The following is a 21579-nucleotide window of genomic DNA, read 5'->3' on the forward strand; positions in this document are numbered from 1 at the left end:
AAGTCAACTTTAAATATAAATGTTTATTTCTTCCATTAAGTAGGTACCTACGTACATTCTTAACTATTTACAATATGCATGCACCGTCGTTACGATTGATTCAATTATATACAAACTTATGTTATGTGAGTATATATTAGTATTTATATAAAGGGTAAATAATATATGTAACTAGATGTTCATAAGACTAATAACACACTGCGACCGATTTTTTTTTCACAAATGTTCATAGTTTAATATGCCATAGTTACAGGTATTTCACAAAAAATGACAATGACAGTTTCATAGAAACAATTTGCCAGTTTTTGTCAAACTAATTGTACTGGCTATCTTAAAAAAACATGTTTTTCGAATAAAATTGCATTCTTGGGCAGCTGAAATGAACAATATAATGTATGTTATTTCTAAATATTCGTATTCGCTTATTATATACAATCTTATATATGTATTTTATGTAAATTGAGCGATTCCTTGAATTATATATTTATTTCATGATATAACTTACATTTATTACTGTATTTGTATATTGCACCGTATTATTTTATTTCTTACATGAATTATATTAAATAAGGGTAATATATAGGGAATGTATAATTATTCATTGTATATTACATTCTCTGGTATATTAAATATCGTTCCAGAAACTTTAGCTTCATTTTATCTTTATAAAAATAAAAATCTGAATTTAAAACTACAATGGTGCACATAACATTTTATAACACCGATGTTACATGTAGCTGTTGTGTGAAAGTTCCATAAGGTTAGCCATTGTAGCATTTTGTCAGGTAATATTCCTTTGTTGTTATATCACAAAACGAAGGTCAAAAATAATGTATTATTGTCACTTGTCATTATATATGTACTGATATACTTTTTACCAACAAAATATACACACATTAATAAAAAATCATGTGTCTGCTAAGGTCTTGAAAATATCTAGGCTAAAAAGGCATCGACATTTTTTTGGTGGATAACAAACCTAACGTATTTGTTATTCAGCTATTTTTTTCTACATAATTGATTGTAGTAGTTTTATTAAGCTAACTCTATATGACATTTGCAATGACAACGTGTATAGTCGTTAGTTTTCAAGCTGGTCCTTACTGCTAACTTTTTGTCTATTGTAAGTACAACCGCACGTGCTACTACCTGCAAAAAAATTGTTCGGACTAGCCCGCGCTCAGGCGCCAATTAGAATTATACGCCAATGACCAATGCCAATGAATTATATAATATTAAAAAATATTTGTCTATAGGTAGTAGCACGTGCGGTTTTACTTACAATAGACAATGAGTTAGCAGTAAGGGCCAGCTTCAAAGACTATACCAATGTTATCATTAATGTCCAACTTCAATGAAAGTATAAGACTCTTCCTCACTTTGTTCTATTACTAAGTACTATTTAAGCGTTTTATGATTGCCTTAATTATTGGATATTTTTCAATGGAATAAAATTTTATCTTTATCGTATTAAAGTTTGTACAAATTTACCGTATACGGACTTTATGCTTATTCATTTCCTTGCCTGACCAAGCATCGATCTAGTAGCTCGGGTTAACCCAATTCGGACACGCCTTATTTTACTGTAACATGTGACGGGCGGGTCTACTCTCATTAATGTTATTAGAGCTATTTATTACATATTTAGGTAGTTTATTATCGTACTAATTTTTTTTATCAGGGCATCGGACAAATAATTGTTAAAATAGGTACTTATATCCCAAGCAAGTACTTACCTTCAAAATAATTTGTTTTTGTTTGGGTAGTAAATTGAATCATTTTATCATAGTACCTGAGATATAATAACAGTGATTGAAATTGAGCTCTAAATTGTTGTCTTACACAAACATTCTTACACAAATTGACTAAGTCCCACGGTAAGCCAAGAAGGTGTTTTGATTTATTATTTATTTTATTTTAGTATACGGAAAACCAACAGCGCTATATATATCTAGAACTTACAATATAATAATAATATATTTATATATTTTATTTATATAACAATTTAATAACTACATGGAAAGGTTTTCCCGAGGGTATACAGTATGGGGTTCTTCAAAAAAGGAGTGTACAGGTTTTTAAAGGGTCGGCAACGCGTATGTAACACCTCTGGAGTTGCAGGCGTCCATAGGCTACGGTGACTGCTTACCATCAGGCGGGCCGTATGCTTGTTTGCCACCGAAGTGGTATTAAAAAAAAGAAATAACCATTTGAGAGTGATCGTTTTCATTATGCACTCACATTCTCCCGATGGTCATAATTATTTTATGAAAATTAAAATATCAACCAATTATCATTACCAATTAAACTTACGCCCCTATTTTGACGTCTCACCGCCAAGTTTTTTAGCTTCCATATTTCTAAGTCATATTTCTCAAATCCGTCGTTGCTAAATATCAGCTGTTACTAGTTATAAGATTAAGTCTATTTTCTTTTGATGGTGGTATACGAGCTTTTAAAAGTAAGATGTTAACACTAGGGTGGTTACACCGTAGTATGATTGATCGACCGTTAAAGGTTAAAGCTGGGAATAGAGAAATTTGTTATAGGTATATTATGTATATTAGAGAACAGTGCCGACTACTAAAATGTTAAGCACCTTGCCATAATGAAACACCTAACTTTAAATGTCATTTGAGGCTTTAAAGTTGCTTTCGTTTGAAATTTCATTGATTCTAAATTATACTGTCGTTTTATCGTATTCACTAGCAACCCGCCCTGGCTTTACACAGCTATATTCTCTATTCTTTATTTATTTCGACGACCGGTTTGGCCTAGTGGGTAGTTACCCTGCCTACGAAGCTGATGGTCCCGGGTTCAAATCCTGGTCAGGGCATTTATTCGTGTGATGAGCATGGATATTTGTTCCTGAGTCATGGGTGTTTTCTATGTATTTAAGTATTTATAAATATTTATATATTATATATATCGTTGTCTAAGTACCCACAACACAAACCTTATTGAGCTTACTGTGGGACTTACTCAATTTGTGTAATAATGTCCTATAATATTTATTATTATTCTTACCAATTTGCACAAAACCTTTACAAATTATACACCTAAACCTTCCTCAAGAATTACTCTATTGACAGGTGAAAGCCGCATGCAAATCCGTTCAGTTATTTTAGAGTTTATCGCGAACATACAGACAGACGCGGCGGGGAACTTTGTTTTATAAGGTGTATTAAAAAAATACAGGGTCGTATTCAATGACAAGTGACAACATCAGATTTTAATGAGATTAATGTTAATACACATTATGGTAAATAATAATAATAATTTTAAACAAACTTAAAATTAATGAAGTTAAATGTAAATATTAGCACCAGATCTTAAAAATTAGTCTAGAATTAAGTTATAATAGTTTTATTAGGTATTAAAGCTTTAATATTCGCTTACGATGGAAGACGACATTTTTCATATAAAACATATTCAAAAATTTTCAAAGACAACACATAAATACTTTATAAAATCATTATCCAGCTTTACTTTTGAATTTTCATAAATTCGGCCCGATTCGAACTTTAAGATTTGACGCTGACATATCCGATCCCTGTCGTATCTAGACCTGATATTTCACGTATCTTAAAGTTCGAATCGGCCCGATCTTTTTACCCGAAATGACCGAAAACAGGTCAGGGTCGTTCAAACCCACAATAGTCTATTTTAATCCAACTAGCCACAAGGCAAAACCACAATCAATAACAATTTAAGAATTACAAAAACTCTTTCAACAAAACGACATATTTTTTCATCAGCCATATCGCCGTACATTGCAGTTGCAAAAGCAACTTTATATGTTGATATTAAAGTATAAATTCGATTGTATGTTAGAATGAGATTCAATCTTCCGAAAGTAATGCCATTAAGGTGTTTGCGAAACCCAAATTCGTAGCTCAAATAGCTGGGTGTGTTTGACCTAAATCACTGTTTACAGTCGCCATCAGATATATCGGAGCGGCCAAAGTGCTCACACATATCTGAACACGCCTCTATTATCAAGGCGCTAGAGTGCATGTTCAGATATTTTTGAGTACCTCGGCCGCTACGATATATCTGACGGGGACTGTACTTTACCATTGACGAATTGTAGATCTTACTGTAAAGATATAAGAACTACCGACGGTCAGTTAAGTGTGTGATGGTACACACCTTAAATGCTGTCATTTACTGTATTGATGTATTTAAAAGGGGAGGCTATGTTTACGTTTCACAGTCATTTTGCTTTTTCAAATTACTCTTAGATTCGATGGATTTCCACTACACAAAACAATTTAATATCTTCTTCGTCAATATTTCTGCTTTAAAACAGTGTGGTATGTCATTTATCTGAATTGATATCCACTTACCATACGGATATGATGGACAACTATGCGTCACCGTGATTATAACAGTGTCCGTCTTTTTCATTACGCGGTGTTAAATGGACCCTTTATCGCGTGGATAACCCAGGCCATTATAAGCCCACTGGATTTTTCAGCTCAGCCAATTTATTATTTCTGTTTCTGTAAGTGTTTCTGCGTTAGTGTTGACACTATTGTTGGTTCTCCTTTAGTGTTATAGAATTCGTAGCCAACTGAACCCGTTGCAGCAACTATTTTAACGGATTACGAAGGTAGCGCGCGCTGAGCCCGATCGCAGTATTGGCACTATTGCTGGTTCTTTTAGTGTCATTACGGATTGCGTAGCCAACTGAACCCGTTTTAGTAAGAATTTCAGCGGATTGTGAAGGTAGTGCGCGCGGGACCTGGCCGTAGTGTTGGCACTATTGCTGGTTCTTTTAGTGTCACTACGGATTGCGTAGCCAACTGAACCCGTTTTAGTAACAATTTCAACGGATTGTGAAGGTAGTGCGCGCGGGACCTGGCCGTAGTGTTGGCACTATTGCTGGTTCTTTTAGTGTCATTACGGATTGCGTAGCCAACTGAACCCGTTTTAGTAAAAATTTCAGCGGATTGTGAAGGTAGTGCGCGCGGGACCTGGCCGTAGTGTTGGCACTATTGCTGGTTCTTTTAGTGTCATTACGGATTGCGTAGCCAACTGAACCCGTTTTAGCAAGTATTTCAGCGGATTGCGAACGTAGCGCGTGCGGGACCCGGCCGTAGTGTGGGCACTATTGCTGGTTCCTCTTCTTCTTTATTGTCACTAAAAATAGGTAGAGAATTAGTTAGTAACATAATTTTAAAATCATTTAGGCAGTAGGATAATTCGCTCAAATTTTGTGTCAATTAAATTTGATATTTTGACAGGTTTTCTTTAATGGTTAAAATGCTCTAACTTATTTACTTAGAGCATTAATGCGCATTAATGTTAACGATCATTAATGTTTTTGAGAGGTATAATGCGCTGCCAGTATTATATACCTATAGTTTTGCCCGAATTTATCCAATAGTCTGCTGTCCTATTAAAAAAAAAAGATTGTCGAATTTTAATATTTTTAATAAGGGAAGCTACTACTGGAGGTAGATTAAAATATGAAGCGGGAATCACATGCACAGTTTTTTAAGTTCATGCATATTTTCGAGAAGTTCTTGAAATAAATCTACTTAGGTACTGTAAAACTAACTCTACAACTTTTTCTTTACGTCAAATATTTGTCACCTTTACCCTCCCGTGTAAAGAAAGTGGTCTCTGAGTCAGTACCCCTAGTGTAAAATTCGATATCATAACGTGACGTACGCGTTTGCGTCAAGTCTCATTTTGTATGGGATGTTTAGTTTTCAAAACATCCCGCTTGGCGCGCTGTTTCTAAATCTCATACAAAATGAGTCTTAATGCAATGACGTACGCGTCAGGTCACGCTATCAAATAAATTTACACTAGGCGTTCTGTGCCCCTAGTGTAAATTTAGTCGATAGCGAAACGTGACGTACGCGTTTGCGTTAAGTCTCATTTTGTATGGGTTTTTGTTTTTGAACAGCGCGCCAAGCGGGACGTTTTGGAAAGTCAAAAATCTCATACAAAATGACACTTAACGCAAACGCGTACGTAACGTTTCGCTGTCGAAAATATTTACACTAATGGGTACTGAACAAGTACTTGAACTTGAACTATACTTAAACTATTTTTTATACTCCACAGAGTATAGATCGTGTAATTCATGACAACGCATGCCTTGGCTGATATTGTCATGTCAATAAAGGGCAGATTTGACAAATCTGCGCTTCATCGTGTATGACACGAACTGTAAAATGACAGATTGGTTGGATGGATTGGGGCAATTAAACTGTCATTTTTGTATCTAAAATATACGTATACACTGTGGGTTTTTAAAACGACAGATTTTAAAGGTACCGCTTTTAGACACTAAAATGTCATACAAAGTTTTCTGAAATCGGTTTTCATTTAGAGAAAATGACAATCCTTGTGAATTTTTTTATCTGTAAGAACTTAGTGAAAAACACCTTTGTGACTTGGTTTAGATATACCTACTGACAGACATTAAAGTTTTAAAGGAAATTCGCAATTTAGATCTGTAAATATATAAAAAAAACTTTACTTATTCTTTGTAAAGTTTTTTTTCGCCAAAAATGCTTATTTTGACTAAAACTCATACCACATTTTTTGCTTCTTATGAGCTCAGGAGTGCGCGGTTAAAATCTGTTTGGTTTTATCAGACCACGGTGTATAAACAAGGTTGTGGCGAGCGACCAGCGGCAAGCTTAGCGGGGAGTGTAGCGTTGCATCGAGCATTCAAAGTATTTGAACAGCGTACAATGTACGCCGTACAATGTAGGCCGCTCGTATACATTTCCATTCGTTTGAGAGTCACACAAATCTGCAGCCAAAAAGCCGCTTCCACACAAATCAACTTACGCTCTCATATTAAAACGACATGCTTAAGTTACATTAAACTTGGCATGAACATCGTAACAAAATCTGTCTCGTACTTGTTTTGGTTAAATGTAGGTAAGTAATACAAAAAAAATGCGCATGTAAAAGTTTTGTACGGTCAGCATGAAACAAAAGTATCTACCATTCTGTAACAGCTTAACAAAAAGAGGTGGGTATATATGTAGAACAACTAATACTGTAAAAGATATACTTTTGAACGTGAATTTTAGAGATTCATTTATATTTGGAAAAGTTATCCGGAATATAATATAGTAATTTTCACTCGCTGTAATTTAATAATTAAAAGTTCATGTTAATTCTCATATTATTTCAAAATGTAGTTTTAAAATAAGAGCGTAATTTTCGTTGTATGGATTCATAATATGGACGCCACCCGATACGCTGGTCGCTACCGCTCAAGCGTCTACTGAATTTGCACCATAGGAAGTAGGTAAACTATGCTAGGTATATGTATTATATGTACAACAGTAAGCATTACAAGCACTCACCTGGCGAGTTAGGTTAATTTGCTACATGCCGGGCGCGTCACCACCTTGGGACAAATACCACGTTAATATCTTCATTGTATTATAGAATAGCTTTTTTACTTTTTCTTTTTTAATATATGGATAGAAACGGGCCTGTATAAGATTTGTGATTAAATGTTATCTTTACTTTTGCGATACTTTAGGCAAAAAATACTATTTTATTTGTAATTTATACTTCTCTTGCATACTTTTGGATATCAGTCTTAAGGCTACAGTCTTCGCGTAAGTTACATGTCAACACTTTGAACATAATTAATGATAAGTAGTATTAAAGTCGGTACGTGACTTCACAAGCGTGTTAAGTAGTAATTAGGTTAGAACAACAATTAGCGCTTTTTAAATCCAGAATACTGGGTTAACTGTAATAATATAAATCTATCGCACCGCTTTTTGCAATTAGGTATACCGATAAGACACGTATTTTTACTTAGGTAGATAAATTATCATTAAAATGTATACCAACATTTTAAGTTGAGAAGACTATCAAGGAGACGAAAGCTAAACAGCCAAGCTAACTATTAGGAAAGTTATTAATGGTAGCACTATTAAAACAGACTACGGGAATATAAAGCTTGGTATTTTTAAACATGCAAAGTTAAATTCAATATCGCTAGAAATTATTGCACTATTTTTAGGTATATCTCTAAGTCCATCTAGGCATGATTTTCTTTTGGTGAAGTAAGCTAGGATAAGGTATTTGGAATTGGATTTTCGAACTAGATTAGGCTATTAATATTTTGCAATTAAATGTTGTGTCGCGTTGATTAACATATTCAGTATCAGCGACCCACTAGGCGGGTTCCGTGTTCGTAGGTGCTTTTCGCTACATACGGGTTTTCCCACGTTATCGGCTAATGCTCCTAGCGCGTAGCTCGCGCTGGCACTGAATGTGTTAAGGCCTTGGTCATCAGATGACGCCGGACGCTGCGTGTGCGTATAGAGTTGCGTTCTTAAATGGTATCTTTCCATATAAAAATGCAGTATTCACATACAGCGTATAGCGTCAAACTGTAGACCAAGACCTTAGACCGCACGATTCCACTAGAAGTTAGAGCAAGACGGAACATACCTGATCTTGATAGGCTGTCGCAGCGACAGTTCCGAGCCGGAGCTGGACGGCGAGCGCGTGGAGAGCAGGCGCGGCGGGCGCGGGGTGCGCGGGGTGCGCGGGGAGCGCGGGGAGCGGCCGCGCGCGAACTCCAGCCGGTAGTTGTCGGAGCGTGGGGAGCCGCTGAACGCTTCTACTTCTTGTGCTGGAAAAAATAACAGGTATCTATTCAAAAAAATAGTTTATTTTCGAGTAAAAATTTGATGTTATATTGCCAAGTTGTTGGTTCATTTTACTATCGAATTCATTCTTCATTATTAAAAAGAAGTGGAGATGGAACGGAGATAAGAGCTACACAACAGACGACAGGCATGAGATAAGAAAGTCATAGATATGGGGTTGACGCGAAATTGAGGACTCGAGGGCAGTTTGGAAAATGGGTAAATTTTTCGCCAAACTGATAATCGTTTTCTACAAAAATATGAAGTCGAAATTTCGCTGTCTGTCTATATATCAATGCATTAGAAAGGTCCTTTATCATCACTTCACTTTTCTGGCGAAATTTCTTACCTTGTCTGGCGATGGGCATGCGCGCGCAGGCGGGCGGGTGCGCGTGCGCGGGCAGCCCGACGCCGGAGCCCCCCCAGTCGCGGTAAACGCGTGCTGCACTGTCTGTACGCCATTCGGATAGCTCCACGCAGCGGACCTGAGAACATGAAACTTAATGTTTGATATTTGTTCGTTACTGGAACATTGAACAAACTATTTGACTGACATTGACACCTAAACCTCTGAATATTTAATTTTAAAATGGCTTCATACCACAAAAACTCCACGGAAATGGCAGCCTTACAATGGATACCAATCTTCCTGGCTACAGTTTAAAATAAGGCAAGTACTTACTGGTGTCGTGCTTTTGCTTCTGGCACTGATTTCTGATGACGCGTTGCTGTGTCGCTGACGATCCCGGGGTCGCTCCGGCGCTGGCGATGCTCGGCAGGAGCCGTCGGGCTCATCACGCGCCTGGGACCATCATTTTAATATTGACATTTATGGTTATATGGAAAAGAACTGATGCTTCTACTGCAGAAAGAATGACGACCATGAACTGCAGGATGCACCAAAAAAACTCCCCACGATAGACTGACGATGATGACGATAACTAGCCAAGATCGGAGGAAACCCTTAGATAAGGGCAGCGCATGTTTGGTGGATATCCTTGCAGGAAGCCTATCCTCGTCATAATTTTGACAGATAAATTTATTAAAAGCCAGCAAAAGTAGCTGGTCTAAAAGGGACGGATGTTCAGTTTAATGATGTCAACGCGACCTTATTATCTTAACAACTAAGTTGTGCTCATGTCATTATAAAAACTCTGCCGATAAGCTTCTTCCATTGCGGACTTCTTGACGATTAATTTCTAATTTCTTCCCTTTCCATGGTGTGTAGAGAGTGGCATGCTGGCAGCACCACTGCTGCTGATTGATGTTCGGTTTCTCCCTCGCACGTCATGTTTCTTCTAATTTCTTACCTTTCCATGGTGTGTGGAGAGTGGCATGCTGGCAGCACCGCTGCTGACCAACCGCAGCTGCTGCCTGATGTTCGCTTTCTCCCTCGCACGCTTCCTCTGGAACTCCTCCTCCACTCTGGAATGTAACAATCAGGTTAAGAGAAGTGCTTCTTCGAAAAGGTTGGATTAGTCTTACACAATACACCTGGGGACTGAGTCAAGAGAATTAAAGGCCCATGTTTCCTCAAAGAGTTTAGCTGTAGAGCCAGAAATGTCTTTCAAACCAAATATGGTCGTTCAGACTCAATATGTTCCTGCAAACCCCTTGTGGTCCTTCGAGCCAGATATGGGCCTTTGAACTAGATCTTCCGAACACGATGGACTCATGTTTTGGTTTTATAATTTGATGCGTCTGTTGCTCCTTCAGGTCCAACTCCTTGGACAGCTTCTCTGCCACTCGTCGCCTGTCCAGCTGCCGAACTGTTGTCTGGAAGGTGATTCTGAAGGGGTTTTCAACGCAGATATGACCTACCTCCTCATGGCCTCCAGCTCGGTGCGTCTCTGTTGCTCCTTCAGGTCTGCCTCCTTGGACAGTTTCTCCGCCAATCGTCGCCTTTCCAGCTGCCGAACTGTTGATTGGAAGGTGAAGCGCTTGTTGCGACTGCGGGCGTTTCGCTGGAAAAGAGAATATTTTGTTATATATACTCGTTAGTTACACTTAAAATATTTTTTTATGTTCATCCACACGGCTCTTTGTACAGTACTAGTAAACTAAACTATTACTTCCTGGCCGGGGAAAACATCAAACTATGTATATTATGTGGCATGGATGGGAACAATCTCACACCTGAGGATGAAGAAAGAACGGGCATGGAGAAGATTAAGTAGGAACACGGACCCTGACGCTAGGCCGGAAAAACGCTAGGTTGAAGAAGAAGTAACTGCCCATTGGAAATAGCATGGAACGCTCATTTATTTCTTGCATACAAAATGTATTGTGTAATAGTACTTTATAGTTAAAAAAACCAACTTAAGTATAGTTACTATTGTTGGTATTGGTAAAGACTCGGGTCTTTAGGATTCAATTCAAATTTTAGTGATTTGTACCAAACTGGGCTAATGGACCACTTTTTGTTCACTTAGTAGGCCGTCTGTCTGTTACAGGCATTTTTAGGTTTCCGTAGTCAATTCAGAACCCTTAGAGTCTCCAAAAATATTTTTGATAAAGTTAATATTTACGGAAATAATCGCTCCGAAAGAAAAAAATTATGTGTCCTTCCCCCTCTAATATTTGAACCATGGGTCAAAAATATGAAAATATCGTGAAACAAAAGCTTAAATACTTTCAATGAAAACTATAGCGAACATGATCGGTTCAGCCGTTTCTGAGTTATTTCTAAAAACTTCTCTTAGTAAAAAGACGTATGAGTACAAAGCGTTGCGAAGTTACTCTCTTATGCTTGTAATTTACATGATATTTACTAATTAATAGCCCCCGTTTGGCCTGTTTTGACAGAATGCTAACTACGAAACACTACACTGAGCATGGCCCGACATGCTCTTGGCCGATTTTTTACTATTATATTCTTTATGACGTCAACACGCGTTCAATTCTCAGTTTGGGAGAGCAAAGTATTCAATTAAATGACAACAATTTGACGACGGAGTCTAGAAAATTGGATTAAAGTCATTTTGAATCACGCTCCAAAAACCCGAAAATACAAGAGCAGCGTTTTGGGAAAATAAGTCAATTTGTGGGATTTTTTTTATTTGTATTTAGAATCACACACAGTTGTAATAGAATCACGAGCTCTTTCGATCCTAAATAGGAGAAGGTAACCGTCTCAAAATTTGCATACATTTTTCGTTCTTTGCATTCCGTTACCCAGTGGCGTAGCGTGCCTTGGCGGGGCCCCGTATAAAAATTCGTTTGAGGGCCCTTAGGAAGGGTAAAGATTTCTCACAAAAACGCACGTTGGGAGCCCCCGTGGCCCGAGGGCCCCGTATAATTGATACGGCAGATACGGCGGTAGCTACGCCCCTGCCGTTAAATAAATAAATAAATAAATAAAAGAGCTTTATTTCTTCCACACATACTTTAAACAAAATAAATATAGAAATTAAAATTAAAATAAAATAATTTAACTTAAAAAATATGTGGGCCCCTTTCGGGTAAAAGCCTCCCCCAAGCTATTCCACTTCTCTCTATCTTGGGCTGTCTCTAGCCATTTTGGACCCGCTGTTGCTACTAATTCGTCAGACCATCTGCCACATGGTCGACCTCTGCCTCTTGAGCCCTGTGGCCCAGGCCATTTTACCCCTGCCGTTACCTTCATACAAAGTCTATAAAAATGGTAGCCGACTGGAAAAAAAATAGGACGCGTTTTTTTCCCATTAATTATATTTTCCCGTAAGAGCTCGAGGTCCAGAGGAGAAATAACATAAAAAATTATAAATTAAAAAAATATTATATTATATTATAACGAGCCCATTGTGTCCCACTGCTGGGCAAAGGCCTCCCACCTCTTCTTCCACTCATCCCGGTTTTGAGCTACGACCGACCAGTCCCTCAAAAAGGAGTCTAAGTTATCCCGCCATCGCCAACGAGGTCTGCCAGATCCCCGGTTTGACTCGTGGGGCACCCAATCCGTGGTTATCTTGGCCCACAAGTCATTCGGCATGCGGCAGACATGCCCAGCCCAGTCCCACTTTAACTTGGCCACTTTTCGAGCTACATCTATAATCTGAGTTTTAGAGCGCAGCGTGGTGTTCCGGATGCGATCCCTTAGTTTAGTAAAAAAATATTAGTAGTTATTATTAAAAATAGAAGAGGAAAAATGATCGGCCACCTGTTACGACTCGAACACTTCATTAGAAACATTATAGAAGGGAAAATAAATGGAAGGAGAGGGAGGGGAAGACCAAGAAAAAGTTATATGACCCAAGTAAAGGAGCATGTAGGAGCCGTGTCGTATCAGGACACTAAAGGGCTGGCTTCGGATCGACCAAGGTGGAGACAACTTCATCAAGCTGCACCAACAAGAGCCTTGCTCTTAAATTATAGAAGAAAAGAAGTAGTATATAAGTAATTAAAAAAATAAATGGCCCAGTTGCGTAACCCCGCAACAATGACGAGGCAAAAATCATCCCTGCCTTTGGATATGCAATACTCGTATATTATTTCCGTGAAAGATACACTAGGCTAGGGCAACACAATACAATATTGTTAAACCTCATTTTCACACATAATACTTAGCTTATTGCTTCATTTTTGTTAAAATACTAGACCACAAGTTGTCTATCACTGCATCTAGTAAAATCTACATTCCGCCTTTCAAACACTCTAGTTTCCTCCTTATCATTCTAATTCAAACCTTCCGTAGTTAACATAAAATTCAAAGTAAGAATTAAAGTAAATACGTCGTTCTAAACAGTTTTTTCACATATAACACTTAGAATTGCCTCACTCGCGAATAAAACACTGGACCCGCGGTTAGCTATCTCTGCATCGGCTCTCACGCTCTGAATGCTGGCGCACAAAGAAATGTTTGGAGCCACTGGCTTTTGCTTTCATTGTTATCGGATCGTATGTGGGTTGCCTTAATGCGTGCGGCCGCCTGCCTATACAAAGGTTTTCACGGTTGAAAAGTCGAATTCTACGAGACGATAGTCATTTTGAATGATTCATATTTGTACAATAATATAAGCAGGGTATTTAAAGGTGAAAGTAGTTAAGATTTTTTTCCACCTTTAAGATATATATTATTGATAACCTATATTGGGATACCCTCCTCTAATTGAGGGGGGATTTAAATCTTCTCGGGTCACAGAGGGATAGAGCCGGTGTAGCTTTATTTGATGTTCATTAGCGCATTGTAATATGCTTACTTGAATAATAAACTATCTTTAAATAAATAAATAAATATTATAGGACATTATTACACAAATTGACTAAGTCCCACAGTAAGCTCAACATGGCTTGTGTTGAGGGTACTTAGACAACGATTTATATATAATATATAAATATTTATAAATACTTAAATACATCGAAAACACCCATGACTAAGGAACAAATATCCATGCTTATCACACGAACAAATGCCCTTACCAGGATTTCGTAGGCAGGGTCACTCACTACCCACTATGCCAAACCGCTCGTCAAAATCTCTTCTCTTTATTTAATAGGTGTAGGTATAGCTTGTTTTATAATCAAGGATTTTTGTTGTATGTATATGTACATATTTGCTTTCTTTTTGTCCTAAACTAAAGTATCCCAACCTAAGTACACAAGCCAGCATAGTAGCTGTATAGAAAAGTGGATACTTATGTTAGGACCTTAGGGCACCGACGGTACGTAGACTAATTTCGGAATTTGCATTCAGTCCTGTTTAAAGTATCGCTTTCTATATGTATTTTTTTGGTATAAATTAGAGACAATATAAAAATACATTATGATTTTTACTCAACATTGGCTACGGGAAACAATGCCCTCAAGTCCATAGGAAAATATTGTTCAAGCGCTTCACACGCCTTACTTAATTCAGAATCCTAAATCGGAAATCGTGAAAATGTATCGTGTTTAGTAAGAGTCTGCACTGGTCTGTACTAACTGGGAACAATTTTTTTAGGATCCTAGTTGGGATGCCATTTAGGTCGACCGAATTTAGTAAGGGCGTCCGCTAGCTGGCGCGGTTGCACAAAGCGGGTGAACGGGTTAACGAAAAATAGTATGAGCGTTGCTAACTGGCGGATTTTACCTACAATGGCACCCGCGTGCGTGCGCCCGCTTCGTGCATCCGCGCCAGCTCACGGATGCCCTATCTGTGCAGCGTTTAAGACTGAATTGTATGGCAGCCGTCTTCAATTCAGCGGAAGCTCAGGTGTGAATCACTGGTAATAGTAATAGCGCATCGCATTTGATCTGGTTATGAGTAACGGCGAAGATTGCCGAAATTGTTCGTAACGTGCTATACCGTAGGAAAATACAGTATTTTGTTGAAATACACAAGAATGAACAAAATTTTCAACGTATTCGGATCTTTTGGGACATTATATATAAATTTGGTCCTTCAGTTTACGTGATGATAGATGCCTAGTGGTTTTGGTGTCTGCAGCGAATGCTCGCAGCGAAAATTGTATATGACATATATTTCAGTTATGTACCCAAAGATCTAATAGCCGTGAAACCAGAGCAAGGCCACGATTACCTTATTAATTAAAAAACCTAAATACAAGTTAAACCTCAACTAAATTTTAAATAAGGCCCCTGTGGCAAGGTTCCAAAGATGCTGGCTGCATTACCCCGCTGAACTGCAAGACTGCGTTGAGTGATAACTGCCAGCTCTCCGGTCCCCAGTTGCGTCCCTGAGTCTCCCTGACAGATCTCCGAAGAGACTTCAAAGCGCCAGGGACCCAGGGTCTTAACGCCGAACGGAGCAAAACTGTACTTCCCCTCCTTGGCACACCTTGTTAATAAATTTTCTTTTACTTGTCTATTTTTGAGATATTCGCTATTTACACTTTTGTTCATGTTCAGTAGGATTCAAATTTGCATAGACAAGTCTGAATGAGATCATTCGTAAATTGTCCATGAAAATTTGAAACTGATGGTACGTTTTCTGTTACCTTTCAGAAACTTTTATTCCTAAAAGATCCTAATTTGAAAGACTGTATATAAATGATAGGAGTTTACTTTTTAAATCTCGTAATATAAACGCTATAAGTCATTGGCATATATATCTAATCTAAGGACGGGCCTTATGGGCACTAAGAATGGCACTAGTTCAGTGGTGTCACTCACGAACTCGAGCCAATCGTGCAGTCTAACGCCGCAACGCGATTGGTTGACCAGTTCGAATCACGCGCGTGATTGGTCGCAACTAGTGCGATGCGGCCCGTCCTTAGATAAAATAAATAAAATAAATAAATATTATAGGACATTATTACACAAATTGACTAAGTCCCACAGTAAGCTCAATAAGGCTTGTATTGAGGGTACTTAGACAACGATATATATAATATATAAATATTTATAAATACTTAAATACATAGAAAACACCCATGACTCAGGAACAAATATCCATGCTCATCACACGAATAAATGCCCTTACCAGGATTTGAACCCGGGACCATCAGCTTCGTAGGCAGGGTCACTACCCACTAGGCCAAACCGGTCGTCGTTAGATATATATGTCAATGCTATAAGTAAGCTATCTTCAATGTTACAAGGTTCTTTTTATGAGTAAAATCTAATTTCCTATAGACCAATTAACCTAATATAAAGGAAATCCTATACATTACTGGTGATCAAAATCTGCAATCGTAGCGGATATGTATTATGTGCGTTTTGGGTTATCAGAGGATGCGATATTATTCAGATGGACGTAATAATAGAAACAGCTGACCAACGGTAGACCTTATTGCTCTTAAAATAAGGTATATTTATTGTCAATGAACATTGCGGATGGTAACTGGGTTAGGGCATCCTGCATGATGTAAGCGACCTTTAGGGGTCTATTAATCATGGCGTATTATATCACATTTACATTGGTGTTATATAGTTGCAAAAAATAATAAAACTGGCCAAGTGCGAGTCAAACTCGCGCACGAAGGGTTCCGTACCATTGCGCAAAAACGGCAAAAAATCACGGTGTTATATGTTATATGGTCCCACTTAATTTTTTTTTTATTATGTTTACTATTTGTTGTTATAGCGGCAACAGAAATACATCATCTGTGAAAATTTCAATTGTCTAGCTATCACGGTTCATGAGATACAGCCTGGTGACAGATAAACGGACAGTGCAGGCTTAGTAATAGGGTCCCGTTTTTACTTTTTGGGTACGGAACCTATTAAACCTTTGGAACGCCAAGAACACCTAAAGGCGTCGTTACTAGTCGTGCCCGCAGCGCCAAGGACAACTATAGATGTTATGACGGACGCTGTCAAAGTAACCTTCACACTTTCGAGTAAGGTTTATACAGGATGTTTATTTTTTCACCTGCAATAATTTACGGGGTGAATATATAGGTCATAATGAGCAACTTTTACTATATCTGTTTCATACATTTTTCACCTCATCAGCTCGAACAAGCCTACTTTCGTCACTCCAGGCCATGAATACAGGAATATTTCTAGAAGCTTTCGTCATAATGATGATGCCTTTCATTCATGAATGTATATAAATATGGTTAACTTTGCTTGATGTTGAAATTTGTTCTCACTACTGAGATGAAAAGTTGTATGTGTCACACGAGAGCAATTTTTTTTTTTATTCTACGCCAGTGGCAAACAAGCATACGGCCCGCCTGATGGTAAGCAGTCTCCGTAGCCTATGTACGCCTGCAACTCCAGAGGAGTTACATGCGCATTGCCAACCCTAACCCCACCCCCGTCGTTGAGCTCTGGCGGAGCACCGGCAGGAACACAACACTATGAGTAAAGTTATTGTACATCCCGTGTTTTCGAGTCCCGAGTAAGCGAAAATATCTATAATTGAATCACGAACGAAGCGAGTGATTCTAAGTTACGATCTTGAGCGTAGCGAGCGAGCAACACTGGCAAGAAAAACCAACTTTCCTCTCTTGTTGCACAAATAACTATTGGCTGACCTTGACAATTTCTATGAGAGATTTCGGGGTTGGTCCCATAGTAAAAGTTGCTCAATATGACCTATATATTCACCCCGTAAATTATTGCAGGTGACTAAATAAACACTATATTAGTTCCCTTGTGCCCGGGAGCTTGGCGTTTGAGTGATGTTTGTGTTTATGATAAGTCACTTATAGAATTGGAGCATAATTGCCCACAGGGAGCAAAGTTAGACCATGTTGGCTTTTAACTTAACTTTAAAACGAAGAGAAAGATTTAAATAGCTATCTAATATTGCCATCATACCGTTCTTTCTATTCTAACTACAATTTGTCTAAGTTTAAACATTATCAATAGCCAAAATCGCAACACAACCCCGTAAAAGCGGCATTTAACCGACCGCGGCGAACGCGTTAATCGCTTACTGCGACTATCAGTCGTTCGTGTACCGTTTTAACTAACTTATTAAATTGTCGTGACAGTTTTTAACGGGTTTTGACAATTATGTACGTTATGACGATGTTAACAAGATATGACATACTTGAGACTAATATTTAGTGAATTATTTTATTGTTTTACTTTCGCAATACAGTTATTCGTTATACAAGTAATTACTATTTTTGCATACCTATTTCATACACTAAATGTTTAAGATATGATAAGATAATAGGTATTTTATTGTCAATATTGTGTAATAGTACATTACTATAGAGGCCGGGAAACGTAGGGTTGCAGGCCAAGTAGATATATACTCACACTTGCAATTAAAACAAAAAATTGTAGTCAATTTGTTTTGTGGCGACTTACTCGGCTCGCCACTCTATCAGCGGTGTACAACCTTACGCGCGAAGTCCGCGCGCCTGCGTGATGCGCCACCGCCGTTGCTTAGCAACGAATATGCACAACAAATCACCGTACCAAGCTAACTGAAGCTAGTTGATGGTTGGATACCAAAACGTTGTGTCACAATTTGACGTTAAAAAACAATAACCGGCCAAGAGCATGTCGGGCCACGCTCAGTGTAGGGTTCCGTAGTTACTCTTCTGTCACAATAAGCTAAACTGGAGCTTAAAGTATAGTAAATTGTTAACCAAGGGATGAAACGGTACCTTTCACCCGAGTTAAACAAATAGGCAAATTTGCATAATCAGTACCTAATTAAAGTAAGTCTTTTTACTATGAAGGGAAAACTTTTTGCGATAACTCAAAAACAGCTAAACTGATCATGTCTGCTATAGTTTTCATTTAATGTCTTTCTTAAGCTCTACTTCCACGATTTTTTTCATATTTTTTGGACCTATGGTTCAAAAGTTAGAGGGGGGGGGACACATTTTTTTTTTCTTTCGGAGCGATTATCTCTGAATATATTCACTTTATCAAAAAATGTTTCTTGAAAACCCCTATTAGTTTTGAAAGACCTTTCCAACGATACCCCACACTCTAGGGTTGAAGCGAAAAAAAAATTTCAACCCCACTTTACGTGTAGGGGAGGTACCCTAAAAAAAATTTAATTTTTAGATTTTATTGTACGACTTTGTCGGCTTTATTGATTTATATATCCATGCCAAATTTCAGCTTTCTAGCACTAACGACCACGGAGCAAAGCCTCGGACAGACAGACAGACAGACAGACAGACAGACAGACAGACAGACAGACGGACATGGCGAAACTATAAGGGTTCCGTTTTATGCCATTTGGCTACGGAACCCTAAAAAGAATGTTGCTTTACAGTCCTAGGTGTGTAAGGCAGTATGAAATTCCTTTACATAATTATCATCTTCACTCATCGCACCTGATATGTAGTATTTCCGGACCTAATTTGACGTGTCATGTCATCATTTCATAGCAAGTTTGATAAATCTAAAAGTACAATATGTCTTATACAGGATGTTTATTTAGTCACCTGAAATAATTTACGGGGTTATTATATAGGTCATACCAAGCAACTTTTACTATAGGACAAAAATTGGCTGTTGCATACATTTTTGATTTCTTGACCATGACATGTTCTATGGGAGAGTATTCATTTCATTTCATTTCCGTATATTATTGCAGGTGATTAAATAAACAGCCTGTATTACTAAATTTAATGTCTAAGAAATTATAAATAGCTGGTCTAAATAACAAAATACTCACATAAATCGTAATAACATTTATAAATCTTTTAACCTAAGTTTAAATTGAACTCCATCCAACGACTTGATAATTTCAGGCAAGTGATTGTATATTTTTATTCCGTTAACATATGTGCTCTTACTAACCATGCAGGGTAAACTACATAAAATAAATATTAACCCTTGTAAGTACCTAGGTAGTCATTTTTGTAAGAAAGCAACTCAGTGGACCCGGGTATGTCCTTAAACTACGTCCACAAGAGAGGTATGGGCATTGTGAATGTCATCTCGCTCTGTGTGGTAGGGCACAGCACAGCGGATGTCATTCCAGATCTAGAGCAGAGCCCAACTGGGGAAGTACCTCCACCTTACAGAAAATCGCAGCCAAATAACACTAGACCCTACTCATAGTGTTGTGTTCCTGCCGGTGAGTAAGGTTGCCAGAGCTCAACGAGGGTGGGAGGGGGTTAGGGTCGGCAACGCGCATGTAACTCCTCTGGAGTTGCAGGCGTACATAGGCTACGGATACTGCTTACCATCAGGCAGGCCGTATGCTTGTTTGCCACCGACGTAGTATAAAAAAAAAAAAAAAAAAAAATGCTTTCAAATAAGGCTGAGGCGACCAATCTTTGGAGCGACGGCGAGTTTAATACATATTTTTAGTAGATGTTATAGTGTTCTTTAATGTCTGTATGTGTGCAACGAGGGAGGTAAGAGAAATTTGACAAACGAGGGGGTTAATTCACGAAAGCCGCAGAATTTGCAATATTCTTACCCTCGGAGTTACACACAATGTTTTTCATCACACTTGCTAAGAAAAAAACTAAATTTTAAGCGAAATAATTAAATACGGTGGCACTTCACATATTGGTCGGCCATTTTTAAATTTTGACAGGTTAGGCATTGAAGGCACATCCATCCGGCGTTCAGCCACGATTGAAAATTGTGGGAAAATAGTTTAATTAAACTGCTATGACATTAATCAAATATTTTTAAACGTAAACTCATATATATATAAATAAATAAATATTATAGGACATTATTACACAAATTGACTAAGTCCCACAGTAAGCTCAACAAGGCTTGTGTTGAGGGTACTTAGACAACGATATATATAATATATAAATATTTATAAATACTTAAATACATAGAAAACACCCATGACTCAGGAACAAATATCCATGCTCATCACACGAATAAATGCCCTTACCAGGATTTGAACCCGGGACCATCGGCGTCGTAGGCAGGGTCACTACCCACTAGGCCAAACCGGTCGTCAGACCGTCAGATATATACTTTGACATTTAACAAGTATTTTGCTTATAACCTACTTGGTTCATATGAATTATTGACATAATTAAAAACAACTATAACTCTCTAGGGAGTAAGGATTGTTTAACTACGGAATCTGAAGCTATATACAACTAATTACAGGGCCATAGATCGTGTCATTCACGAAGACGCGTGCCTTGACTCGTATTGTCATATAATAACTCCCTAGGGAGTTATATTTTTTTTTCACAATTCATAATACGGCGGGAATAATATAGGACATTGTCCTTCAGTACACCTGCATCAAATAAGACCTTTTTCGAGCAAGTGTGATGAAAAATAAATATCGAGCTCTGTTTCGAAGTCTGCTTCAAAACAGTTCAGCAGTTAGGCAACGCGCAAATACTCTGCTTACTCAGCTGTGCATCGATATACTTTAAGAACAAACACCTCTGAAAACAACCAAATATATACCTTAACATCACTACTTAAGAGTCAATAACTTATGGTGTTTTGAACAAGCAAATAGGACCTCTATTATAAGCAGATTAAGGTCCGAAATAAAGATCACAAGAAGACGTGTGTAACATAAATATTGGATATGTACTTGGCATAGTTTTGTACGTGTGCGTTTTAGGAACTACTATGAAAAATATTGGAA

At 38.0% G+C, this 21579-nt stretch overlaps 1 protein-coding gene across 3 annotated transcripts in view; it reads right to left on the reverse strand.

The window, feature by feature from the left end:
• Positions 1–8: 8 nt before the first annotated feature.
• LOC133518612 (uncharacterized) overlaps positions 9–21579 on the reverse strand; it is a 254454-nt gene continuing 232883 nt past the window's right edge. For 2 of the 3 annotated variants that reach the window (XM_061852274.1, XM_061852275.1), the window contains 6 exons: positions 10473–10615; positions 9962–10076; positions 9334–9453; positions 9001–9136; positions 8452–8635; positions 9–5145 (listed from right to left, as the gene is read on the reverse strand). In XM_061852274.1, the coding sequence (XP_061708258.1) occupies positions 5064–5145; positions 8452–8635; positions 9001–9136; positions 9334–9453; positions 9962–10076; positions 10473–10615 (780 nt within the window). In that variant the 3' untranslated portion in view covers positions 9–5063. Of the gene's footprint in view, positions 5146–7343; positions 7388–8451; positions 8636–9000; positions 9137–9333; positions 9454–9961; positions 10077–10472; positions 10616–21579 lie in introns of all 3 variants that reach the window. The other variant, XM_061852276.1, reaches the window with a different exon arrangement.

The sequence above is a fragment of the Cydia pomonella genome, chromosome 6 (assembly GCF_033807575.1).
Source record: "Cydia pomonella isolate Wapato2018A chromosome 6, ilCydPomo1, whole genome shotgun sequence".
Classification (NCBI taxonomy): Eukaryota; Metazoa; Arthropoda; class Insecta; order Lepidoptera; family Tortricidae; genus Cydia; species Cydia pomonella.